This window comes from Neomonachus schauinslandi, chromosome 1 (assembly GCF_002201575.2).
Source record: "Neomonachus schauinslandi chromosome 1, ASM220157v2, whole genome shotgun sequence".
NCBI classification, from domain to species: domain Eukaryota; kingdom Metazoa; phylum Chordata; class Mammalia; order Carnivora; family Phocidae; genus Neomonachus; species Neomonachus schauinslandi.
In genome coordinates this window covers 2,007,218-2,033,988 of record NC_058403.1, presented here as the reverse complement: position 1 = coordinate 2,033,988, position 26,771 = coordinate 2,007,218, and the positions used below count along the sequence as shown (strand labels likewise).

General features: G+C 58.9%; 2 protein-coding genes across 2 annotated transcripts in view; both read left to right on the top strand.

Moving 5' to 3' along the window:
* Positions 1-6,083: 6,083 nt before the first annotated feature.
* Positions 6,084-16,625, top strand: AIRE (autoimmune regulator). Its single transcript, XM_021679188.1, has 13 exons — positions 6,084-6,329; positions 6,767-6,941; positions 7,198-7,353; positions 8,632-8,745; positions 9,737-9,879; positions 9,989-10,069; positions 10,857-10,972; positions 12,068-12,167; positions 12,694-12,876; positions 13,404-13,522; positions 13,630-13,732; positions 15,430-15,498; positions 16,545-16,625. Exons 1-13 carry the CDS (start codon positions 6,084-6,086, stop codon positions 16,623-16,625), a joined length of 1,686 nt encoding a protein of 561 aa, XP_021534863.1.
* A 9,778-nt stretch (positions 16,626-26,403) lies between these two features.
* The window catches only part of PFKL (phosphofructokinase, liver type), a 25,265-nt gene continuing 24,897 nt past the window's right edge, over positions 26,404-26,771 (top strand). The window contains exon 1 of the mRNA XM_044919313.1: positions 26,404-26,516. Coding sequence (XP_044775248.1) covers positions 26,434-26,516 — 83 coding nt within the window. The 5' untranslated portion in view covers positions 26,404-26,433. The remainder of the gene's footprint in view (positions 26,517-26,771) is intronic.

Genomic DNA, 26,771 nt, shown 5'->3' with positions numbered 1-26,771 from the left:
CAAACCATAAGAGACTCTTAACCATAGGAAACAAACTGAGGGTTGCTGGAGGGGAGGGTGGAAGGGGATGGGGTAACTGGGTGATGGGCATGAAGGAGGGCACATGATGTAATGAGCACTGGGTATTATATAAGACTGATGAATCACTGACCTCTACCTCTGAAACTAATAATACACTGTGTTAATTAATTGAATTTAAATTAAATTAAATTAAAAACAAATAACCTAGAAGAAAAAGAGCAAAATAAGTCCAAAGCAAGCAGAAGAAAAGGAATAGTAAAATAAGAGCAAAAATCAATACAAGTGGTAACAGAAAAATAATAGAGAACATCAATGAAACAGAGCTGGTTCTTTGAGAAATTTTTTGAAAAATCAACACATATCAGGGCATCTGGGCAGTGCAACCAGTTGAATATCCGACTCTTGGTTTCAGCTCAAGTCATGATCCCAGGGTCCTGGGATCGAACTCCATGTTGGACTCCATGCTCCGTGCTCAGGGGGGAGTCTGCTTGAGATTCTCTCTCCCTCTCCCTCTGCCCTTGCCCCTGTCCCTGCAGCTAATATAATTCTGATACCAAAGCCATACAAAGATCATAAAAATAAGGCAAACAAACCAACAAAATTGTATAGGCTGATATACCTCGTGAAAATCCTTAAGAAAATATTAGCAAAAAAATTCAACGATATATGAAAATAATTATACACTGTGGCCAAGCGGAGTTTGTTCAAGGGATTCAAGACTGGTTCAATATTCAAAAATCAATCTGTGTAACCTACCGTGTTAACAGACTAAAGAAGAAAAATCACATGATCATATTAATCAATGCAGAAAAAGCATCTGACAAAATTTAACACACATTCATGAAAAAAACTCTCATAAAGATAGGATTAGAAAAGGGCTTTCTAAAATTGATAAAGAAAACTTACAAAAAACCTGCAGCTAACATTATACTTAATATGCAAGAGGTTGCTTTTCCCCTGAGATCAGGAACAAGGCAAGGATGTCCGCTCTCATTACTTTTATTCAATATAGTGCTGGAAGTCCTAGGCAGTGCAATAAGGCAAGGCAAGGCAATTTAACAGTCATATAGATCAGGAAGGAAGAGATCAAACTGTTTCTATTTACAGATAACATGATTGTATTTGTAGAAAATCCCAAAGATTCTATAACAAAACAAAACAAAATAAAAATACTTCTAGACCAATAAAGCGAGTTCAGCAAGGTTGTGGGATATAAGATGAACATGCAAAAAATCATTTCTATTTCTATATACTAACAATGCACAAACATGTGGACATCAAAAGTAGAATCACAAAACTATTTACACTTGCTCAAAAAATTAACTGCCTAGGTGTAAGTCTAACAAAACATGTATAGGACTTGTATGCTGAAAACAACAGAACACTGATGAAGGAAATCAATGAAGCTCTAAATAAATGGAGAAACATACCATGTTCATGGATTGCAACACTCAACATAATAATGATGTTAATTTTCCTCAAATTGGTATATAGGTTTAATGTGATTCCTATCAAAATCATGGCAAGATTTTTTATAAGTAGAATTATTCTAAAATTTATATGGAAAATCAAAGGATTTGGAGTAACAGAAACAATTTTGAAAAAGAAGAATAAAATGGGAGGAGATGGGGGCACCTGGGTGGCTCAGTCAGTTAAGTGTCTGCCTTTGGCCCAGGTCATGATCCCAGGGTCCTGGGATGGAGCCCCACATTGGGCTCCTTGCTCAGTGAGGAGTCTGCTTCTCCCTCTCCCTCTGCCCTCCGCTCTCCCCGCTTGGGCTCTCTCTCCCTCTCTGTCAAATAAATAAATAAAATATTTTTTTAAAAAATGGGAGTACATGGTCTACTGGATTTCAAGATTTGTTATATAGTTTTGGTAGTCAAGACTTTGTGGTACTGGTGGATGGATAGACACACAGATCAATGGAACAGAATAGAGAACCCAAAAACAGATCCACACAAATATGCCCGACTGATTTTTAGAATGAATTTTTATTTGTGGTAAGATAAACATATCATAAAATTTACAATTTTTATCATTTGAAAGTTCAAAATGCAGTAGTAATTAGTATATCGTAATGTTGTGGAACCATCACTGTCAATTTCCAGAACTTCTTCATCACCCCAAATGGACACTCGATATCCATTAGCAGTCACCCCCTCCTTCCCCCAGCTCCTGCAAACCACTAATCTGTTTACTGTCTCTATTCATTTGCCTATTCTGGGTATTTCATATAAATGGAACTGTACAATGAGTGGTCTTTTAGGTCTGGCTTATTTCAGTTAGCATCATGTTTTTGAAGTTTACCCACATTGTTGCAGGTGTCTGTAATTCATCTTTTTTCATGGCTAAATAATTCTATTGTATGAATAGGCCACATTTGATTTATCCATTCTTCTGCAGATGAACATTTGAGTTGTTTCCACCCTTTAGCTGTTGTGAATAGTGCTGCTATGAACATTTGTGTACAAGTTTTTGTTTGAACATCTCCTTTCAGTTCTTTTGAGGGTATACCTGGGAGTGGAATGGCTGGGTAATACGGTAATTCTTATTGAAGAATTTAGCATATTGGGGCACCTGGCTGACTCAGTCGGTGGAGCATGTGACTCTTGATCTTGGATTTGTGGGTTTGAGCCCCACGTTGGGTGTGGAGATTACTTAAAAATAAAATCTTTAAAGAAAAAAAGAATTTAACTTACAAAGGAACTTACTGAGGAACCACCAAACATTTTCCTCAGTGGGTGCACCATTTTGTATTCCACCAACAATGTAGGAGTATTCCGATTTCTCCATATCTTCACCAACACATTACTTTCTATTTTTTGATAATAGCCATCCTGGTGGGTGCGAGGTGGTATCTCATTTGGCTTTCATTTGTATTTCTCTAATAATTAGTGATGTTGAGCATCTTTCATGGGCAAACTGAGACTCAGAAAGGGTCACTCAGCTAGCTGGTGGCTGATACAGCTCTAAAGTCCTGGCAAAGTGTTACCAGGAGACTGAGCCTCCCCTGATGCCCTACCAGCTGGGAAGTCCCCAGCGGGCAGGGCCCAGGCCCCTCCTGCCCTAGTCTCCGAGCTGAGGCCTACATCCCCTGAAGCACTCCGTACCTCCTAACTGCTGGGAGCCCAGCCCCTTCCGGGGGCCACACATTCTGAAGCCTCCATCTGCGGCAAGGCAGAAAATCACCGAGTCCAGGCTTCTTTGAGGGAGCCAAGGCCAAGCAGCCGAGGAACAGGCCCCCTCCGGTCCCTGCCCTATAGGCCTGCCCCGATCTCTGGGCATGTCACATGGGAAGCATTTCCCCCTCTTTGTACCTGACATGGCCTGGGCCCATGAGCAGTGTCCTGTGTGCTGAGAGTGTGGACCCGGACACTATCCATCCAAGGCCATTTACTCGCAGTGTGACTTTGGTCAAGTTCCTTAGCCTCCCTGTGCCTCAGTCTCCTTATCTGTAGAATGGGATAATAATAACGCTGACCTAGCAGGGCAGTTGTGAGATGCAGTGTAATTGCAAAGTACTCAGAACAGGGCCTGGAGCGTGGTGGGCTAGACATGTCTGACGTAAAATAACCACGCTGGAGGAAGAGGTCCCTTGCAGGTGAGGACAGAGGCTTGGAGATGGCCGACCAAGCGGCAGGCATATTGCTGTGCCCGGTGCCTCGTGGAGGAACTGAGTGAGCTCAGCCCTACAACGGCAGTGGGCGGCTGACGGAGGGCTGGGCCCCTTGCCCTGGCTCCTCTCTGGGTGTCGCAGGCCACCCCCACCATCCCTGGCGGCTCCAGGTCACCTGAAGGAAGGGGCTGCCAGGGAAACCCCCCACATGGTGGAAAGTCCAGAATTCTCCAAGGAGCCTCGTTGCTCATCTCTAAGTGAGAAGCTGGGTGGTGCCTGCAGGCCAGGCCGGGCTGCTGACCCAGGTGCACCCACAAGGCTTTCGTAGCTCGAGAAAAGTGAAGTGAAGACTTGATCTTCTTGGCTATTTTTAATCCCCTGGACCGTTGTCTTGTGGTTAAAGTGTCCCTTGATGAGCGGCCACTGGGGGAAAACTGCCGAGTGTGGAGTGGCGTTGGAGGACAGTTGGCCCAAAGGAGAGGGACACTGAGCTGCCGGAGAGGTGGCTGCTGGTCACCCTAACACCACAAGCACGAGTCCCCAGCACCCCCGGGGCAACTACGTGGGAACCCTGCAGCTTGCTGGCCCGGCAGGTGCTGTTACATGTCGCACGAAGTGGCTCCGCTCCCTGAGACCTGACCCACATGAGCGAGGGGACGCGGGGTGCTCTAGGGGACCCTAGGTTCAGGAGTGACTTTGACTTCCGCTTTCTTTCAGATGTCACGGTGGATACATAGACACAGAGGGGACGGGGCTTGGCGGGGGCCGCGGGGGTGCTCCCTCTGGGCGTCTGTGGATGGCACAGGGCAGGACAGCCTGGCGCTGCCCCAAGTCCCACTCCTCCATGGCCACCCCCCAGCATTGCAGCCGCTGGGCTCGGAGCCCCAGAGGTGGGCAGCTCGAGGGCCCTGCTCCCAGGTCAGAGGCCCCAGAACATTCCACAGCCGCACCTATCTGTCCTGACCCTCACTGCTCTCCGGGTCCTCACACAGGTCCCGGCTCTCTGGGTGACAACCCCCACCGCCCGAGCTCAGGCTTGTTCCCGAACACCCCAGAAGCCCTGCCCGGCAGCAATCTCAGCTTGTGTGGGACTGAACTCCCAGGGATCCAGGCCCGGAGAGGGTGAGAAACACACACAGGACTCCGTGGTAGGAGGAGGGGGCCCTCAGCAGCCCCCCACCCCACAGCCCCCACCTCAGTAGAGAACATAGTGACCTAAACTCGTGAGAAATCTTGGCGACACCCCCATGGAATCTGTCTGGGCCCCCCTCCCCCTGCCCAGGCGACCCCTCCCAGCCCAGCACTGCCCAGACCCCAGGCTTCCTGGCACCCACATTCATCTCCAGCCCCACCTAAACCTGACCAGGTTCTTCTTCCAAAGACCTCCTGCAGCTCTGAAGCCTGGCTGCCTGGACGGGCCTTTCCTCTGTGGCCCTTGTCCACACTGGGCCACTATGGGTCCCGCAATCTGCCAGGCCCCTGTCCCCTGCGCTCGCCCACCATAGCCTGGGATGCGGGTCCCTCTTGTGCTGCAACCCCCCTGGGACCGCTTCCCCACTTTCCTACACCATCCTCCAGCCTCTGTCGCCAGCCCCAGGAAGGTTCCTGGGGCGTCCCTCCCCTGGGCTGTGAGCAGGACAGGACAGGAGCTCCCGGGACCCATCCTCAGGGGCATCAGTCCACAGGGTCAGCTGCCTTCTCCAAGCTTTTTTTGAACACACCTGCAGGAAGGGGACGGTAGGTTGCGGCTGGGTCCCCCAGGGTGATGTGCTCATGTTAAAGATGAGGGGGCTGAGTCTCAGAGAGGGAAAGCGATTGGCCCAGCATCACACAGCCTCCGGGCAATGCCCAGCGCTGTGCCCCCTGGCACAGACTCAGTCCTCCATCAGACAAGCACTCCTCCATCTGACCGTCCTACAGCCCAGGCCCAGGGCCCTGAGCAGTGGGGGTGGTCATGCCCATTCCCCACCAGCGGCCCTGCCCCAGTCAGCCCTGTGGTGCCAGCCTGAGAGCCGGAGCCCCTGGGCAGCCCTGTGGGTCTCGGGTGAGGCGGAGGGCACCTGTGATGGCTGTCGCGTCCCATCTGAACAGAACCGCAGTTCTGGAACCGAGAGCCTCCCAGCCCTCTCACAGAGGGGCCGGGCCCTGGTCCCGAAGCCTCCTTTACAAAGGAGAGAGACGCCACCAGCTTCCTGGCAGGTGTGGAATTGGGGTGGCTGGGGCCTTGTCTTTACTGGATTACAGAGAAGTTTCCATTTCTGCCCCTCCCTCCCGTCCTGATTGGCTCTGGGGAAACACAGGCTTTGCTCTTTTGGGGCGGCGGGGGGGGGTCCTGCTATAATAGAGACTGGACTCCGGCTGGGCTCAGCCCTGAACAGGTGCTCGCCCAGGTGCACCGCCCAGGTGCTCGGCAGGGTAGGGGCTGCGCAAGGGCCAGGAGGCGGAGATGGCCCAGATGCCCCACAAGTCCAGCAGCACCCCAAGGCCGCGGGATCCCAGGCGGGGAGAGGGGGCTCCCAGCCCCGTGCCCCCGGGCCCCGCGAGGGTGGGCGAGGCCCAGGCAGGGGGGGACGCCATTCTGCGCCGTCTCCTGAGGCTGCACCGCACGGAGATCGCCGTGGCAGTGGACAGCGCCTTCCCGCTGCTGCACGCACTGGCCGACCACGACGTGGTGCCCGAGGACAAGTTCCAGGTGGGCCCCAACCCAGGCCCCCAGTGCCCCCCAGCCCTCCCTGAGCCCTGCCATCCACCCAGGGGCAGTGTCTGGGAGGACGAGCTCCAGATGGACCCTAGCCGCCCCCACGAGTGGGGGCCAGGGGGGCTGGGAGGGGGGCTGCTGGTGTGAAGAGGGGACGGGGCCTGGTCTCCAGGACAAGTTCCTGTCCTCCCCAATGCCCCCTCCTAGCCCTCCAGAAGCTGCCCTCCAAGCCAGGGGCGTGGTCCCCTAAGGTGAGTTCCAGGGGGGCCTCCCTCGCCCCCAGCACGCTGGGGCACCCCCACGCCCACCTCAACCCAAGGGCATGGACACAGTGCCCGGCTCTCCTGCAGCACCCTCTGGGGGCGGTGGCAGGAAGTAGGGGTGCTGGGGAGGCAGGAGGCAGGGCCTTCCACTCCCCACTCCTCCTTCAGGAGACTCTGCGTCTGAAGGAGAAGGAAGGCTGCCCGCAGGCCTTCCACGCCCTCCTCTCGTGGCTCCTGACCCAAGACACAGCTGCCATCCTGGGCTTCTGGAAAGTTCTCTTTAAGGACTACAACCTGGAGAGATACGCCCGGCTGCAGCCCATCCTAGACAGCTTCCCCAAAGGTGGGGAGGGCACTGCGGTGGCGGAGGGCTGGGGGCTGGGATCCCACGGGGCTCAGCACCCACCCCCGCTGGGGGCCTGGGGCCGCTGGAGTCCGCCCAGCTGGACTGAAGAGGGAGGGTCGGGGCGTGGTTGGGGGGCCCCTGGACATCACTGAGGACCGTCCTGGCTTCTGCATGCCAAAGGGCCGAGGTCTCGCCCACCTTGCCAAGGTGTGGGTTCCAGTCTTGAGGCTTGGCCCCCACTTGCACCCTGCAGATGTGGACCTCAGCCAGCCCCGGAAGGGGAGGAAGCCCCCACCGGGCCCCAAGGCCCCAGTGCCACTGCCCAGACCACCCACCAAGAGGAAGGCCCTGGAGGAGCCGAGGGCCACCCCGCCGGCGGCACTGTCTCCACGGGGCACCTCCAGCCCAGGTACCTAGTTTGAGGAGCTAGTCAGCCACAGGTTGCCCTGGGGAGCCCGACACGCCCTGAGCGCACCCTCCCCACCCTCCCCCCCCACTCCCCCCACCCCGGCTCCGGAGCACCAGCCGCCTGGCCCAGAGCCAGCCTGGCAGGGACTGCAGAGGTCCCCTCTGGATGCTCGGATGGATGAGCCTAGCTGTCCCTTGTCCCAGGGCCCCGGGAAGCAGGCAGGTGGGTGTTACGTCCTTTTATGGGTGTGGACACCAGAGCATGGTAAAGCGAGGGGACCCTGGGAGTTGGAGAGGCCCCAGTCGGGTGCTCTCCCGCCCCCGCCCTCGGCCGCTGGCTTTGGCCCCAGCGGGGAGACCAGGGCCAGGCTGGTGCGCTCCCCCTGCAGGCCCCGAAGCGAAGGCCAAGCCGGCCGAGAAGGCCTCCCGCCGGGAACGGTGGGCCAGGCCCCCAGGCCTCCCAGCTCCTGGGCCGGGGTCAAGGGATCAAGGGCCTGGGCGGGTGCTGCCCTCCGATGGCAGCCTGTCCTGGGGGCGGGACCATGCTGGCCTGGCATCTCCTCCCAAAGCCTCCGCTGGACGGACGCACCAGGGGCAGGGGGGAGCGTCTCAGGTCACCCCACATGTGCCCGGTCCGCGTCCCCGTCCTACAGGCCCGGCTCAGACTGTGCTTCTGCCAGAGTCCTGCTTGGTCCGTCAGCTGGATGACGCTGGGCCCCCGTCTGTCCCCTCCTTGCCCCTGCCCGGGGGACCCCAGAGACCTCCTGTGGTCGCCTGACCTCCGGGCGGCCCTGAACTCGGCCTCCTTCCCAGCACAGCCCAGGGCCAGGTCTGGGGGCCCTGTTCACCCCGCCCGCCGTGTGCAGTGAGCTCCCACACGCACAGCGTGCATCCCACACCGCATCCTCACACCACACACACACACCCACACACACACTCCACACACTCCACACAGTGTGCATCCCACATCCTACACCACATCCACACCACACAGCACACATCCCACATTGTACACCACACACACACACACACACACACATGCACACATATACATACCACACGTACCCATGGCCTCTCTCCGCAGTTTCACATGGGCTGTCTGTCTGTCTGTCTGTCTGTGTGTGGAGGGGCTGGGCCCCCTCCAAGGCCTGCCCTGGGCAGAAGGAAATAAAGATCCCACAGCCCAGGCACCTCTCGCTCCCCACTGCCTGCAGAAAAGAGGTGTTCAGGGGTCCTCTTTCCAATTGATGACCCCCCCATCTGGGACTCCGTTCCCCAGGAATTCAGACCATGTCCACTTCGGTCCAGAGAGCAGTGACGGTGTCGTCTGGGGACGTCCCAGGAGCCTGTGGGGCAGTGGAGGGGATTCTCATCCAGCAGGTGTTTGAGTCAGGTAGATGGATGGCACCACCAGAGGGGCCGCGAGGGGGGATGCAGGGCCCCTCGATCCACGTCCCTCCTTTGCACCTGGCGGCCCCAGCGCAGGTGGGACCGTGGCTCTGCTACCTCGGGAGGGGCGGGATGGGTACCGAGGGCTCCCCTCAGGGCTGGGGGACTCCTGGACTTCTGCAGGGCCAGCAGTCCAGGGCCACATCCTGGGTCACCTCTGTGTGCGTTGCTCAGATGGGCCCCATAGAGTCTTGGGCTCACCCCCCACCCCCAGGAGTTTCTCCAGCAGGACAGCCTGCAGCACCTGCCCCGCCCCCACACCGCCTCCCTCCCTTCCCTCCGGGCTGGGCACCTGCCGGCGGGGATGCCAAGGACAGCCAGGGCCCGCACTGGCCCTGGGGCCAATGCGGGCCCCGGTCTCACCCCCCAGGGAGGGCCCCGAGGACCCCGCAGTAGTTCGCTATGGCAGTTATAACTAATGGCCACAAACTGGGCAGCTTAGAACAACAGGAGTTCCAAAATCAAGGTGTCGGCAGGGCCTTGCTCCCTCCGGAGGCTCGAGGCTGGTTGCTGGCAGGCCTTGTGCCCGGCCCCATCACTGCAGCCTCTGCCCCCAAGTCACAGGGTCTCCTCCCTGTGTCTGTCTGTGTCCTCTCCGCTCTTCTTGGGGACACCCATCATTGGATCCAGTGTCCCTCGGGAGCCCATCTTAACTAATCCTTAACTAATCCCACCTATAAAGACCCTGCTCCCCAGTAAGTCTGCACTCTGAGATTCCAGGCAGATGCGAATTTGGTGGACACGCTTCACCCAGCACGGTCCCCGCAGGAGAGCCCTCCTGTGCCCAGGACCCTGGTCGCAGAGCTGAGCGGGGCTGAGTGCAGTGGGGGAGAAGCAGGAGAAAGCTGCAGAGCACCCAGCCTCTGCACCCACCCACCCACGGCGCCCGGGCCAGGAGTGCAGCTGCGCAGGGCCCAGTCAGTCTCTCCTCCCAGGTGGCTCCAAGAAGTGCCTCCAGGTTGGGGGGGAGTTTTATACTCCCAGCAAGTTCGAAGACCCCAGTGGGGGGAAGAACAAGACCCGGAGCAGCAGCCTGAAGACCCTGGTCCGAGCCAAGGGGACCCAGGCTTCCGCCCCTGTAAGCACCCCACTTGACACCCCTCGCCCAGCACCCACAGAGCTCAGCTGGGGCTGGGCCTGCATGAGGGGGCTCCTCACTGTGGTGACCCCCCTCTCCCCCGCAGCAGGGTGCAGGTGAGCTGAGAACAGGCCAACAGGGCAGGGTGCAGGCCCCTCCTGCCCTCCCCAGCGAGCCCCAGCTGCACCAGGTAATGCCCGGACCACGGGTGGAACTCCTCCCTCCCCACAAACCCGAGGGCGGCCTTCTGCCGCTCTGTCCCTTGGCCAGGCCACTCACTCAGGTGAGGAGGACAGAGGCCTGAGCTCCTGCTCGCAGAGTAGAGCTTTTGTTTAATACGATTTTTTCTGATAACACAACTGTAAAAATTCAAATAAGTCAGAGAAAGTGAGTCCTACCAGGCTTTGAACACCACGGGTCTGGTCGAGGCACCGGCTGCCCCTTGTCTCACCGGGGGCCGGCGGGTGGGGAGGTGGCCCCTGCTGGGAGCCAGGGAGCTGAGCGTCAAGCACGTCCTTGGGCTCCGAGCGCAAGGCAGAACCCATCCCAGATCTGACCGCCCCTCTCCCATGCCAGGCGCGGGCGGGGCCCCAGGCACCCAGGAATGAGCAGGATCCCTGCCTGCCCCCAGGGGCTCCCCCGATGGCAGGATCAGGGGGATTATTACAATGAGTGTGCTCGTTGCTGTGCAGGGCTGCCCGGTCTGCTGGGCTTCTGAAGGAGGTGGCACCCCAGAGGGGACCGTGGCACCGTCAGGCAGGGTTGTGCCGTGGGGCCTAGAGCCTCAGAGATGGAGGGCATCTTGGGGGAGAGCAGCGAGCCGGGGCAGAATTTTAGGCATGGGCCAGCAGGGAGCAGGCAGGGGACTCGGGTGCCCCTGGGGAACGCTGCAGTGGAGCTATTCTGAGGGGCTCTCGGGGAGGGCGCTGCCCCGTCCCGGGATCTTCCAGAGGACGCGTGTGTCTTGCCCGCGTCAGAAGAACGAGGATGAGTGTGCCGTATGCCGGGATGGTGGGGAGCTCATCTGCTGCGACGGCTGCCCCCGGGCCTTCCACCTGGCCTGCCTGTCGCCGCCGCTCCGCGACATTCCCAGGTGAGCCACCCAGGCCGCCCCCCACCTGGCTTCATGGCCACTTCTACCCAGCTGACCCTGAGCACAAAGCTGCCCAGAAGACTCTGTTCCACAGAGGGCAGTGGGGCCCACCTGGGAGGGAGGCCTTGGTCCACATCACTGGGCAGTGGGGCTGGGGCCTGGGTCCTCACACCCCGCCTCCCCATGTGGCTGCACTGCCCACCCCCCGCCCAAGTCTGGCCAGCAGGGCCCCAGAGGGCAGAGAAGCAGGATGAAGGCTCCCGGTGAAGAATGGCCATTCTGTCCCATCTCATCACACCCCCAGCCCAAACTCCCATGAGCAGCTGGTCCCCCCTCTTCAAGCAAGAAGTCAGGCTGAATGGGTACCTGTCCCTGGCAGGGCACGAGTCCTCCGGAGTCTGCCTCCTGGTGCTCCCTTCCCCCACCCTCCCAGCCCTGCCCTCTCCCACCAGCTCCCGCAGGACGCTGCAGCCGCGGGGAAGAGTCTGGGTGGGAGAAGTGAGCCCCCTTCTACTCTGGCCCTGCCCGTAGCTCCCTGAGTGACCTTGACTAGGCTGCTTGTCTCTGAGCCCCAGATGCTTGTCACTAAAATGAAAGGTTTCGGCCAGGGTCATCACTCAGCTCCAGCGATGGGGCTGCTGTCTTCCTTCCTGCCCTTGGCCATGTCCCCTTCTGCTGGGCACCGCCCCCCTTGTGGAAACGTGGGCCTGGGGGGTATAAACACCCCAGTTCAGAGGGGTCCCAGTGACGGGGCGGGGCCCATGAGAGCCACACACAGGCCACTCCAGGTTAGCAGGTGTCTGGGATTCTCGGGACTCATCAGAGAAGCTCTCAGACAGGACACTGACCAGGCTAGCGAGGGCCACCCCACCAGGGGTAAATTTCCCAGTATCCTGGGCTCTCCTGCTGACTGACCAAGGCAGCGCCTCCATCGTGGCTCTGCCCACTGTCCTGCCCGGGGCCTCAGTTTCCCCATCTGTAAAGGGAAAGGGGTGACTTAGAGGAACCCTCGGGTCTCCCCTGCCCTATGTGTTTGGGAGTCTACTGTCCCTTCTACTCACCTTGCATGCGTCTGGCTGGTGACCACGTGAGCAGCGGGACCTGGAGGTGCTCCAGCTGCCTCCAGGGAAGAGCCCAGCGGGACCTGCCCCGGGCTGAGGAGCCCCGGCCCCAGGAGCCGCCTGTGGAGACCTCGGTACGCACAGGTCCCCTGCAGGGCCCCCTGTCCAGCATCCTGGCTGCTCCTGTAGGTCAGACCGGCCCCAGCCCTAGAACCGTGCGCCCCCACCCCTGGCCTGGCCTCACCGGCTTGGCTTTCTACACTGGGAAGTGGCCTTTACAATGGCCCGGTTTCTCAGGGCTGACTCGGGGCCTCAGCTCTGTTGGTCCAGCACAGGGGATGCACTTTGGCTGCTGAGAACATTCTCTAAAAATGTTTTAAGCATTCCGTTGCAGCAAAGACATGAGTGGTACAACCCATGCCCGGGTATATACTGAGTGATCACTGACAGCCCGTGAGGGCCACAGACACCCAGTCTTAAGTGGGGAAAGGCTCAAGGACCTTGCTGAGCCAGGAACTGTACCCAAACCTTTCCAACCCAGTGTGGGGTTCCCCCCACAGCAGCCCCCCGGGTTGCCAGGGTCCCGGCGATCGCTGACTCCCTGGGTGGTGCCGTGCAGGTCCCCTGTGGCCTCTCCAAGCACTGACCCTCTGGTTCCAGGTCCTTCCGGGACTGAGGTTGGCAGGAGAAGAGGCGAAGGGACTGTCCAAGGAGCCCCCAGCTGGGATAGATGCTGCTGTCCCCTACAAGCACCTGCTGGCCCCACCTTCGGCAGCCCCCTTGCCAGTGCTGGACCCCTCAGCCCTGCGCCCGCTACTGTGTGTGGGCCCTGAGGGGCAGCAGGTGAGGGGTGTGGGGGTTGGGGTGGCTGTCTGCAGGGGCGGTGGGGGGGTGCTCAGGGTCTGCGGAGCAGCCAGATGGAGCTCTGACGTGCAGGGGGACACGGGGTAGTAGTCAGATGGGGGGTTGGGGTCAGGGCTGAGGGAGGCCTTTGCCAAGAGCAGCCAGACTGGCCGTGGAGAGGGCAGCCCAGGGGCGCCCAGAACAAGGGCGGAGCGCTGTGAAGAGCTGGGGCAGGGGAAGCAAACTTGCCGAGGGATTCCAGCACCAGTGAGATTCTGTCCCTGATCCTGAAACCCCTCCCCGCCAGGCACCACAATAAGGGGGATGGCCCATCCCCCACACCCTCCCGCCTCTCCTGGGGGGGCCGTTCTGGGGTCCCCTTGACCAGCCCTAAAGGGGGTCCGGGCCCACCAAGGCGGAGCGAGGTCTCTCAGGGCTGCAGTCCAAAGGTGCCGGGTGTCCCTGAGCTCCCAGGGGCCGGGGTGCGCGCCTCTCCCCGCCGCAGTCACGGCGCTGCTCCCCTCCAGGGCCCGGCGGCCGCGCGGTGCGGCGTGTGCGGGGACGGCACGGACGCGCTGCGGTGCGCGCACTGCGCCGCCGCCTTCCACTGGCGCTGCCACTTTCCCGGGGGCGCCGCCCGGCCAGGGTGAGTGCGGCGGCTGGGGCGCCGGGCCGGGGAGGGACACCGGGGGCCGCCGGCGCGCCCCCCCTCCCCCGCCCACACACACCGACACCCTCGTCCGCTGTGCGCAGGGCGGTCCCGCGCTGCCGATCCTGCTCCGGAGATGCCGTCCCGGCCCCCGAGGAGGGGGCCCCCGCCCCGAACCCTGCCCGCGCTGCGCCGGGGCCTGCCAAGGTCAGTGGTACCCGGGGAGGCGCGGACCCCTCGGGGTTGGGGGGCCAGCACACCTCCAGGTCCCCTCCAGGCGCCAGCTTCGCCGGTGTGCACCAATGAACCCCTTGTTCGTTGTTTTTATACAATACAGTTGTTCAAATAGACTCCTTTTTGATAACATCTGTTTGAAAGGGAAACCCACTAAGCAATAGTGGAATGAGATGCCAGTTGGATGCATCTGTTTCACGATGACCGAGCGCAGCCCCAAGTACCCCCTCTCCCAGCCCCTGGGGTCACGTATCCCCCCGTGGGGTGGGGGTGAGGCGGAAGCAGCAAGGAGGCTCCACACCTGGGATGAGCAAGCATACTGGACTGCCCGGTGTGACCCGGCTCTGTACTGGGCTCCTAGTCCTCCATCAGTGGCGGCCTGGGACCCTCTCCGGCCCCATCCTGCAGCCAGCCAGAGCCCCTGGGGAGAACAAGCTGTCTGTGGTCATTACTCTGCCTTCCTGCTGAGCTGCAGTGGTCCTGGGAACCTGGGGGGTGGGAGTCCTGGGCGCTCCTACAGGAGCCTCGCGGTGGTACATCTCCCGCAGCAGGGGCCTTCCAGACCATGTCCCTGCCCCCAGGACAACCTCTGAGGGCCCTGGGGGAGGTGATAAGTCCTACCCCCATCTGTGGCCCACCCTCCTTCCCAGCTGCACCGCGTACTCCCCCGAACACGCTGCGTGGGTACCAGGCCAGCCCAGGCACTGGGGGCCGAGGCCCTGCCCACGAGGGGGCTCGGTGCAACCCCGCGGCTTGGCCCGGCCCACACCCGCCTGCGTGCAGTGTGCAGATTGGCCTGGAAGCCTCCCATCATCCCCACCCTTCTGCACTGAGTGTGCGCAAGCCCTCTCGGGGAGGGGGGGCACCTCCACCCCCGCCAGGAGGGGGTCCTGCCCTCCAGAAGATGCTTCCTCATTGACACCTGGGGTCTTTGCTTTTAAAAGACCTTATTCTTGTGATGTAAAATGTAATGACCTTGGAGAGTGACTTGTCCCAGCCCCCTTGACCCCTCCCCTAGCCCCACCTTTCCCAGGTGCAGACACAAGAATGTGGGTGTGGCCCCGGATCTTTTCCCCGGGACCCCTGCACACCCTGGAGGCTGTGCTCCTCCTTCCCACCCTGGAGCTGCTGCCGCCCCCGGGCCGGTGTTGATGAGCTGAGACTTGGCTATTTTGAGCCAGAACCTGGCAGCATCCTGGGTGGTTCACCCCTTGCCCAGGGGCACCGTGGGCCCTGGCAGCCTTTGTTGGATGGTTGAATGGCTGGCATCGGACCAGGAACTTTCCTCTCTGGGCCTCAGTTTCCCCATCCATGACAGGGTCCCTGCTAGCTGGGTCTCTTAAGTTGCCTGGTTTTCCCCAGAAGGAGGCGTGTAGCATGCGGAGGCCGGCAGACCCGGGGGCCTTGGGGAACCAGCTTCCAGCAGCTCCAGGACCCTGGCCGGCAGCCCCGAAGCTCGCTCATGCCCATCCTGCCTGTGCCCACCACCCTGGGAGGAGCCGGGTGTTAGAATTCAGATCCTGGGGCCCTGGGCGGGGCAGCACCCCCACTGCCCTGGCATGAGCCTCTGCCCCCAGGCCCCTGTTGCCTCTGCAGGGAGTCCTGCTTTGTTACGGCCGTCCCTAGCAGGGGTGCGGAAGTCAGGCTGACCTCCCTTTCCTGGGCTCCAGGCAGGAGACAGTTCTGCTGGTCACGAGCCGGTTCTGCACAGGGATGACCTGGAGTCCCTGCTAAGCGAGGTAATGCATCACCCCGCAGGCCTTCCACCAGCCCCTCCTCCTCCAGACTGGTCTCCAGGCTGGGCTTCCACCAGCCCCTCCTCCTCCAGGCTGGCCTCCAGGTTGGGCTTCCACCAGCCCCTCCTCCTCCAGGCACCCAAGCCTCGGGGCGGCTGGGAGATCCCTGTCTCTGGGTGCACTGAGCACCACAGGCCTATGCTGGCCCCTCCCCGCACATGCGGGAGCCCTGAGCACACAAGGGAACCCAAAGGGGGCCCTGAGCCCTTCCTGCATCTAGCCCTGTCCGGAGGTCCTAAACCCCCCGGGGCCATGGGCTGCAGAACCTCAGCACCAGCACTGTGGAAGCCTGATGTCCCCGAGGGGTGGGGCGGGCAGCCCGGAACCTCTCAATGGACCACCTTCAGTGGGCCTCTCATGGCCCCCTATCAACCCAGGCCTCTCTGCCCTAAGATGAACAGCTACAGTCACTGGGAAGAAAATGGGGCTTTTAGGGATTCCGTCTTCTTTTGACAGGAGGTCAGACTCCTCCAGCCATACCCAGAGCCAGGCGGCCCACATGTGTCCTCCTTGGGACATGGGGCCCTGCCCTGTGCGGTGGGCTGGGCACAGGGGGGTCCCACACAGTGCAGGTGTCTTTGTGGGGGAGCCCAGACCCATAGCTCTGGCTGGGGTGGCCGCCTGAGACCGTTGGAGAGAGGGGCAGACTCACCAGCCCCTTCTGGTGTGGTCACCCCACTCTGCTGGAATATTGGGCCTCCTCATGACCTCTCCATCCTGGGGGAGCGTCAGGCCCCTGAGCACAGTGAGGGAGAGAGCCCCAGAAGAAGAAGGAGGCAAAACAGCCGCAGTGGCCACGCCCTGTGCTTACAGGACGCTATGACGGAGCACTGGATGAGGAGCCCTCCCTCGACTGACATGTCTTGTGGTGCCTCGGGCCTCAGTTTCCCTACCTCTGAGTAGGAGGGTGACCCTGAAGGCCAGGGTATACACACCTGTCCCCTGGGGCTCTGGCAGGTCCCCGAGGCCTCTGCTCTGCTGTCTTGCAGCACTCCTTTGACGGCATCCTGCAGTGGGCCATCCAGAGCATGTCCCGCCCGCTGGCCGAGGCGCCCACCTTCCCCTCCTGATCCAGGATGGCTGGGGTCTGCGGGGCAGCACTGGGGGAGGGGAGGCCCCAGGAGACGCGGCCTCAGCTGAGCGCGGACCCCCTCTCCCATCTCCGAATCAAGAGATGCCAGTGAGCTCCCACTTGTGCTCATGGTGGCCTGCTCTGAGAAGGACCAGCAGGACACACTCCCCACCCCGGGAAGCCAGGTTAGGACCAAGAAAAACGGAAAGCTCCCCGCGTTGTCCACACTCGGCTTGTAGCCTGCTTGTCTTCGTGGACACACGAGGCATTGCGTGTACTCAAATAAAAGCCACTCCTGTGGGGGTTTGACATGCTCTCCAGTGGGCTGTGGGTCCCTGCATCTGCATTTCCCGTGCCCAAAGTGTAGGCCCTGCTGGTGGGAAGGGAGAGGCCCACGCGCAGGAATGGCCCCGAGAAGTGGACGGCGCGCTCCTTTCTCTGCTGGCTCCCCTCCGCCCCCAGTGAGATCCAAGCCCGAGGTCTGGGCCCGCCCACCTCTGCTGCCCCCTTGTGCCCCCACGGCCTCCGTCCCTCCCAGAGCCTCCAGGGCCGAGAGCTTCCTTCCCTCGGTGCTCCACGTCCCACACGTCTGCCCCAGCGCCACCTCCTTGTTCAGTGAGACATTTATCCAAGAAATGATCTTCCCTATCGTGCATATTTGTCCAGGCACGGGGGTCCGAGAGGGATATTCCAGCTGGAGGGACAGATCGCGCGCGCAAGAGGCAGGTGACCGCTGTGAGGCATGAAGCAGGACCAGGGCCGGAGCGGGAGGATGCTGGGGGTGGAGGTGGAGATGGCAGGTGCAGGGACAGACACCAGGTCAGGTGGTCGGAGTGCAGGGGGCTGCACGGACAGCGCCGCCCCTTACTTTCCTCACGGGCAGATGCTGGCCCACGGCTGGGGGCCCCGGGCCCCAGGACGCTGTCTAGAACACAGCTGCTGGGTCACTTGTGGTGGAAGGAGACGTCGGGCTGCCAGAGCCCCCCACCCGCAGGGCCCCTGTGGTGGAACGCCCAGATGGGGAGGGGGGATGGCCACAGGCTGTGTGTGGGCAGCAGAGCTGTGGGACGTGCGCTGACTTGGATGGCGGCTTGCATCCCCACCCCGGGCAGCTCAGGCAGGGAGCAACGTCAGAAATAGGACTCATGGGCTCTGGCTGGCTCACCCCGCTCCTCCGGATACCTCCAGGGCCCCCCGGTCCACACACGGGCTTCTTAGGCAGCCCCTTGGGAATGGGGCAGGGAGGGATGGGCCCATCTAGGACAGCTGTGCTTTAGGGTCAGGTCAGGGCTGGGGAGGCCAAACCAATGCCCAGTGGTCGGGGTAAGAGTCCCACGATCCTTGGTTGAGTTGCTTGTTCAAACAAGGACGCCCACCGAGGTGGACATTGCTGTTTTGGGAGCAAGCAGGCAGCTGGCCCGGCCAGGCCATGTGGGCAGCAGTGGGACAGACAGACAGTGGGACAGCAAGGCCAGGAGGGGCGCCCACCATGTGGATGCAGCTCAGAGGGTGGATGGCTTTTCTGGACTGGGACAGACAGAGACAGGCTTTGGGAGGGAGTGCCTACAAGCAGGCCCAGGCTGGCTCGCCCAGAGCGGGGTGGGGGCACAGAGGGGCAGCCCTCCCCTACTCACAGCACCCTGCTTCCCGAGAGCCCTCTCTTCCCCCACAGATGGAGTGCCGCTGGGCCCTGAGCCCACCTGTCCCGGCCCCCAGCCCTCACTGACGGGATGGAGTGGGGCTGGACCTTGAGCAGCCGAAGGGGGGGCCGTGGTGGGGGAGCTGACAGGGCGAACCCATGTGCCTCCAACACCATGCCCAAATGTGTCCACATCGCTCCCCCGCCCCCACGAATGCACCCCGACCACAAATCCCGTGGCACTGTGCACAGACGTGGGCTGGCCTGCCTCTCAGCTCAGGGCAGCCCTGGCACCACTGGGTCGACCCCTGGGGGCTCCGGGGCCTGGAGACCCCAGCTCAAGCAGAATCCCTCTATAGACGGGTCCACGGAGGCCCCCGGGGGCTCATGGCTCCCGCTGGTGGCCCACCCTGGCTCATCTCCTCCTGGGGACTTGAGCCCCTGAGTGCCTGAGCCCCCCTCACCCGACCACACCATGGGCCACACGGCTCCGTGGGCGCCTCTGCCAGGCGGCACTTCCATCCTTGCGAATCCGCGAGTCCTGCCTGTGGTGAGCGCGCCGGAGATGCAGAGGGACCCCCGCCCCCGCCCCCAGCCGCAGGGCAGGGACGGCGGAGGCCAGGAGGGGGCTCTTGCCCGCGTCTTCGGTGGCTCACTCCTGGCCCTGAGCCTGCACTCATGTGACCGTCGTGTGCCTCGGGCATCTCAGACAGGAATAGAGGCGGGCCCTGCGGCTCTGACGGACATCCAGCCCGCTGTGGCGCGTCCGCTTGCTGTCGTCCGTCTGTCTGTGGGTTTGGAAGTTTGTCTTGCTCATCCAGCATGGGAACAATGTCCGTCTTGGTAACAGCCTGAAGCGCGTGGCTGTTAAGCGAGCGAGCAGGTGCACGCGGGACTGAGCCGGCCCTTCTGCCCCAGTGCCCGCCACACGGGTTTCCCACCGCGTGGCTCCCGAGGCCCCTCCCGAGGACCCCGTGTCCTCACCTGCTGGGCCCTCTGAGTGGCCCTCATCCCCTCGACATACAGGCCCCAGCAGATTGGGTTAGGACCCGCCCCCGTGACCTCGCTTTAACCGAAGCACCTCTGTAGGGGCCTGTGTCCAAATGCTGTCCCACTCTGAGGTGCTGAGGGCCGCCCTCTGTAGGAGCCCTGGTGGGGGCTTGGCCCCAGTGCCCCCACCTCGGTGTTTCTTCTCCTCCATCCACCCTGAGGTGCCCCACCTGCTCCTTGGCCTTAAATCCCACGTCTGGGGCTGTGTTCGGACTTGAGCCCGAGCCCTCTGCCCTGCTGCTGTGGTCCCGGGAAAAGTCCCTTACCGTTGTTAGCAAGCGCCCTGAGTATTTTTTTTTTTAGCGAGGACACAGCAGGGCCAGAATACCAACATCAGCTCTTCCAATCCAAAGAGTCAGCAGAAGCCTGTGGACAGGCCAGCACTTGGCTGGAAGCTCAGTTGTCACTGTTTCGAAATTATTAACAATTTACGGGCAAGGGGTCTGAGTTTCATTTTGGGCCGGGCCCTGCAGCCAGTCCTGCCCTGAGGTGCCCGGTCCTGTTCGGTGGACTGAGTGGGACGGACTGGTTCAGGGTCAGAGACATGGCTCACTAGTCGGTGAAGAGCCTGGTGCCTGTGGACATGCCCTGTGGGCTCAGAAAAAGGCAGTATTTCTGGACACAGACTCAAGATAGCAAAGCAGGGCTGGAGCTCCTGCCCGTAACCTGAACTGGACGGAACTCCAGTTCAGGAACTGCCTCATACATGCACCCTGGGCAGGAACTTTGGAGTCACGCAGCGGTGAACCCTGTGCTTTAAAGACAGTTTTGAGGGCCACGCCTCTGCCGATTTTCATTGGGCTCTGAAAGTCCCTCTGGGAGGGGTCTCACGGGGCCGCAGGGATGGGCCACTCTGCTCCAGCTGCAGAATTTCCTTCAGCTGCCCACCCGCAAACCAGCTCAAAGCTGCCTGATAACTGGCGAGTCCACGTGATGTGCCCCACGCAGCCCAGCCAGAGGGCCTCAGCCCCCTGGCAGAGACATACCGACCAGAGGAAGCCCGTTCCTGTGTGTGATGAGGACACAGCTGCACCCCCGTCCCACGGAAGCCCCTCGTCCTTGTCCACACCCGCCTCTCCGTCCCTCAGCCCGCACTCCTGTTGTGACTGTCTTTTGTCTAGTTACTTGCTCACTGCCTGTCCCCTCCAGACCGTGTGTGCCGAGGGCAGTCTGTGTTGTAGACGGTGCAGAGACCAGGCTGACCAGACCCAGTGCAGGGCTGGTCAGCAGATACTTGCAGAATTAGTGAATACTTTGAAAATGAACCAAATATTCAGTATTCAGGGAATATTTTGAGAAATAGTGTTATATCCACAGATTGGGATATTATCCAGATACTAGAAATGCTGAGTACAAGCCTGGTAGGGAAACAGATGAGTATTAATTTAAATTAAATGTATTTACTTACATATTTATATATTTTTATTTACATATATCTATGTATGCACACATACGTACATAGAATATATGTATGTATAAAGAGAGAAGGTATATAGAGTGTATATGTACAGGATATATACAAAAAGAGAATATACATATGTGGATAAATATATGTACATATGTGCATATGTGAATATGCAAGTGTGTGTGCACACGCACAGGGAGAGAGAAATACTAGAAGGAAACACTAAACAACGAACAGAGGCTGTTACAGCAGGGATTATGGGTGATTTTTCCTTTGTAAGTTGTTCTCATTCGGATTGTTTTTAAATAACCGCAAGAGTATGATTTCTGAAAGGCACATCCACCTCATGCCGGACACGCGAGCCCCCGTGGGTGGGTGGTCGCCCACCGCTGCCCCAGCCCAGGCCTGCCAATCTCGACAGAGCCTGTGCACAAGTGAGTGAATAAGTGAATGAATGAGCACCACCTTGCACTCCCCATTTCAGCATGGTGCTTCCTACGGTGGAGCTGGGGCTCCCGCTGCCTGTTCTCTGAACAGCCCTCATCATGCCTACAGGAGCTGCCTTTACACAGAGATGAGGGGCAGCCACGGGATGAGGCAGAGCAATAGCCCTACCACAGCTGAAGGGCCTCACGGGAGGGCAGGGTGGGTCTCCCAAGTGGACCTCCAGCAAGGTTGGCACAAACACTGTCCCACCCTGTGTCCCCAGGCTTTCTGGTTGGGCCTCCTAAACACCCCATAGATCCGCCCCCTTCTCTGCCGTCACCACCGTAGAACCAGCCAACACTGCTGGTGCCTGCAGGGATAGCCACCTGCGCCCACTGCCTCTACCCCCAGAATCGTCCCTCCCCTGCCCATCTTCCCAGAGAAGCCTCCCAGCACTCACTGTTGACCTGCGCCACCTCCCCAGGCAGGTCCCTGCCCTGCTCCTCTGTCAGACTCTGGACTGCATTTGTAGCACCTGTTGTCTCCCCATGGCCCACGGACCATCAGCCAGGGACAGGCAGACGAAGCTTGTGTTAGGAGCCCTGGCTTAACCTACCTTAACCACGATGGTCAACATTCCTCATACACTCCTCTAACATGACCAAGAGCAAGAAACAAAAAGAAATAAAGCCGAGTGGGTGAAAGAAGAGACTTGGAATGGAGGAGAGAATGTTAAAAAATTAAATGAAACTAGCAAGATCCTTAGCGAGATGGGTCCTCTATTTATGAGATAAGAACAGGACTCTGTTAAAAGGAACATTCAGAGAACAACAACTCTTGAAAGTCAAAACCATGCCAGCAGAAAAAGAGAACTTCACACAAAGTTGAGATATCAAGTGAAAGAAATCTCTGAAAGTAGAGCAGAAACGAGTTAGAACATAGGAAAGTACAGACCATACACAGAGGTGATCAGCCCAGGATCCAAGCTGTAAAGGGCGGGAGCTCCTGGAAGAGGGAAGGGGAGAGCAGAGCAGAAGAAGTCCTTGGTCAAACAATTCAAGAACTTGTCCCAGACAGAAAACACGCACCGCTGCATTGGGAGGATGCAGCGTGTGCCCAGCCCCGCCGTGGGAAGCAGACCCGCTGAGGCACTTCATCATGGAATTCCATAACACCTGGGAAAGGAAGATTCTACAAGCTTCTGGAGAGAGAATATTGGGTTGTGTGCAAATGGTGAGGAGTCAGAGTGGCTTTGACTTCTCAGTAGCAACTTTGGAAGCCATAAAACAATGGAATGCACCTCCCCGATTCTGTAGGAAGATGCTTTCTAACTAAAATTCTATATACAGCAAATCTCCATTTGGGTGTCAGGGTAGAGCAATGTCAATTCAAACATGTGCAGAGCCTCAAAAAATGCCTCCCATGAGCACTTCATCAGGAAGGAGCATGTGCCCCATCCAGATCTGGGAACAGGTAGACATGAGATGCACAAAGGACACATGATGACAGAGATCCTAGGGCTGACAGGTGCACACCTGATGGGGATGGCCGCCATCCACACTGGGGCAGCAGACCTCAGGACACAGTTTGAGGTCTGCCTTTCCCCCAGAAAGACATTGTCCCCACCATCGTTCCATATTCATAGTCTGAGGGCAGACGGCCAGGTGAGTGGCCCAGATTATCTGTGCCTGACGTGGTGTCACCGTGACCGATGAGGCTCTTTTTTCCCTTCTGTGATAATAGGAAATATATATTTGTCCTTTTTCTCCCAGATTCCTGACACAAGAGCTTCTAAAACCCTGGGGATTTCCTGCTCTATAGGGCCGAGAGGAGCACCTTGTGTTACTCAAAACAAGCCCCGTTCAACCACATCTGAGGATATGTCAATGAGGTGACTCTTGGAGGATGGGAGACTGGTCACCAGAAGCAACCAGTGATCAGAGAGTGGGAGCTTTCAGCCACCCCCAACCTCAGAGAGAGGTGAGGGGCAGAGATTGAGTTAATTACCAATGGCTGGTGATGTAATCAATTGTGCTAGCATGGTGGAACTCCCATAAAAAACCTAAGCACAGGGGTTTGGAGTGCTCCTGGGTTGGTGAACACACCCACCTGCCAGGAGGGTGGTGCACCAACTCCTTGAGGACAGAAAGCTTCTGCACTTGGGACCCTTCTGGACCTTGCCCTATGGACTTCTTCATCTGGCTGTTCATCCGCATCCCTTACCATATCCTTTCTAATAAACCAGCAATAGTAAGTAAAGTGCTTTCCTGAGTTCTGTGAGCTGTTCTAGCAAATTATCAAACCCGAGGAGGGGGAGTTGTGGGAACCCCCAAAATGTGGCCAAGTCGGACAGAAGTGTGGGTGACCTGGGGCCCCACCACTTATGACTGGCATCTGAGGTGGAGACAGTCTTGTGGGGCTGAGCCCTTAACCTGTGGAGTCTGACCCTAACTGGGTAATTAGGGTCAGAATTGAATTAAATCGTTGCCCACCCAGTTGGTGTTGGAGAATTGGTTGGTGTGGGAAAAATTTCCAGACACACTCCATGTCAGAAAACATTCGATGTTTTCTGTGCAATTGGGACATGCATTTCATCTTCTGAGAGCCAGGAGGGGGCCCTCAGTTTGCTTGGCAGCAGGAAAAACCAGCCCATTCCCCAATTACATGCCTGCCTAATGTCTAGGACCTGCCCACATCACAGCCCTGCTGACTTGTCTCCCTGGAAGGGACTGGTGGTGGCTTTAAATCATGTCACCACATTCTTTGATCTCCATTTCTTCAAGAGGGGGAGCTCTCCCCTTGAGCGTGGGCTGAACTTAGCAACTTGTTTCTAAAGGACAGAATGTGCTGGAAGTGCCATGTGGGACTCCGGAGTTTAGGTCATCGAAAGCACTGTGGTTTTCCCCTTGGATCGCTTTCTCTGGGGCGAGCCAGCACCATGTTTGAGGACACTGAAGCGACCACAGCCACGTGTGGGTGCTGTAGCAGAAGCAGCCGCTCCAGCCCCAGTCGAGCCTGCAGATGATGCAGCCACCCTCACAGGAGATCCTGAACCAGAACCACGCAGTGGAGTCACACTCTAAGCCCTGGCTCTCAGAAGCCATGAGATCATAAATGGGTGTCGCTTTACAGGCCTCCAAGTCTCGGGGTACTTTGTCACGTGGCAACAGTATCTGATGCTGCAGCTCTCAGGGAGATGGGCGGACTGTGGCCCAGAGAGCATTCCGTTTCTGCGAGAGCTTCAATCCAACAGCGGTTTACAGTGGCCTTCCCTTGCCCAGGGACCTTTGTGTTTGCCACTTAGCTTTGCACAGCTAAACCATGCGTTTTTAAGCACACACACACACGGGCATACATACACACGTGTAAAACTAGAAGAAAGGCAAGAAAATGGTGAACGAAAGCATCAGCATATTGGTTACCCCGGAGGGAACATCCGGTGTGTGGTTCACACTCTCTATCCTGGCCATAGCGCTTGCTGTGTTCGTACTTTCTGCGGTTAAATAAGATGCGCGGTGGTCTCTGTTCACACTCACCACTCCCCCGGCCCCCTGCCCCCTGCCAATCCCAAACCTCTACTCTTTCCCAATATTCCACACAATGGAATGGTTTTCTTGGAAAAAAAATTTTTAAATGCTGTTAGTTACCCTCTTTATTCATTATTATCATCATTATTTGTGATAAAAAGACTTAGCATGAGGTTTTTAAAAAAGATTTTATTTGTTGGAAAGAAAGCATGCAAAGGGGTGGGGGAGAGGGGCAGAGGGGGAGGCAGAGGGAGAGGAAGAATCTCAAACAGACTCCAAGCTGAGCATGGAGCATGCTGTGGGGCTCAATCCCGCCACCCTGAGATCATGATCTGAGCTAAAACCAAGAGTTGGATGCTCAACCAACTGAGCCACCAGGCACCCCAGCATGAGCTTTAAGGGTACACTGCAGAATTGTGAACAGGTGCCGTGCAGGACAGTGGAGCTCCAGGACTCATTCATCCTGCAGAACGGATCTCTGCCCCCCTTTGACTAATACCTCCCCGTTTCTCCTACCACAGCAATGGAATCTCTTTAGGCAAACCTTTTATCAGAACATAACAAATAAAGAAAATGCACAAATCATAGGTGATCAGCATGCTGCATTTTCATAAAGCAACCATGCCCTGTCACCACTCAGCTCAGGAGACAGAATGTTACCTGCATCCCAAGACTCCTCGTGGCTGTCTGGGCCTTCCCAATCGCCAGTCCTGGGTAAGGGCCCCTGCAGGATGGGCACTTTTCTGGGGATCCCCTTATTTGGTTCACAGGGATTCTCGGGACAAGTCTCCCTGAGGGTGGGGGCCAGGCTGTTTTGCGTTCTGGCTGGTCCCCACTCCTGGGGTCCTGGCTCACAAGAAGGGCTCCATCATTCCACCTGGCTGGCCCATGGACCATGCAAGGTGGAGGCCATTGTCCTGATCCAGGTCCCAGCCCCCATATGACTTTGGTGTGCAAGTTTTCCAAGGGTCCAGCAGGTGTTTACTGAAGCAGGAGTGAACAAGTGAAGGCTGGCTGGTTGGTTTTGCTCTAACTTCCATTCGGCATCCTAATCAAGCAGCTGCACCCTCTCGGTGGGCCCCGAGCTACAGCCTGAAGGCGCTCCCTGGGTGCCCAAACAGGACGGAGGAGTACTTGGGCTCCTGCAACCAACGTCTTTTTTTTTTTAAGATTTTATTTATTTATTTGAGAGAGAGAGAATGAGAGACAGAAAGCATGAGAGGGAGGAAGGTCAGAGGGAGAAGCAGACTCCCTGCCGAGCAGGGAGCCCGACGCGGGACTCGATCCCGGGACTCCGGGATCATGATCTGAGCCGAAGGCAGTCGCTTAACCAACTGAGCCACCCAGGCGCCCCTGCAACCAACTTCTTGACAAGCAAAGTTAAAACAGACCGGGTCTAGAACTGCAAATACCTCGCAGGGTTTGGCAGGGGACCGGCCGTCTGTAACGCACTTGGAAAGCTTGGCTGCAGGTCGGGTTTAATAGCCCCTGGACTCGTGGCAGGGACTGTGCATCAACGCGCCGCGTTTGCCAAATTGAAACACCGTGGCCCACTCGGTCAGAGGTCGCGGTGGGGATGCCGCCCCGTGTCGTCGGACCGGGGCCCGGGGACCGCCTCGCGACCGCACTCCCCGCCCCTGCCCGCGCCCCCGGCCGGTGACCTCACACGTGGCGCGGGGCGGGGACAGCGGCGCGGGGGCGGGCCCGGCGACAGTGCGCGGCCCCGGCGGGAGCGAGCGTGGCCCGTCTCGGCGCAGCCATGGCCACCGTGGACCTGGAGAAGCTGCGAATGTCCGGGGCCGGCAAGGCCATCGGCGTGCTGACCGGGGGCGGAGAGGCGCAGGGGGGGGGGGGGGGGGGGCCCGGCGCCGGGGGGGGGGGGGGGGGTTTGTGCCTGTCCCTGGGCCCCTCTGGGCGCGCTCGCCCCCTCCCCCGCCTCGGCTGCGACCCGGGGGCGCGCGGCCGGCCGACCCCGCGCTGCAGCCTGCGCCCCCAGGGCCGCTCTCCCGGGCCCGCTACGGGTCCCCCTGTCGGCGCCGGCGCCCGCGCCCCTCCCCGCCAGACGCGCGGGAGCTGCCCGCGGACGTGCCGCCCGCC

Coding starts and splice junctions, on each gene's coding strand:
- AIRE (XM_021679188.1), top strand. CDS start 6,084: ATGGCCCAGATGCCCCACAAGTCCAGCAGCACCCCAAGGCCGCGGGAT. Junction 6,330..6,766: donor TGCCCGAGGACAAGTTCCAG/GTGGGCCCCAAC, acceptor CTCCTCCTTCAG/GAGACTCTGCGTCTGAAGGA. Junction 15,499..16,544: donor TGGAGTCCCTGCTAAGCGAG/GTAATGCATCAC, acceptor GCTGTCTTGCAG/CACTCCTTTGACGGCATCCT.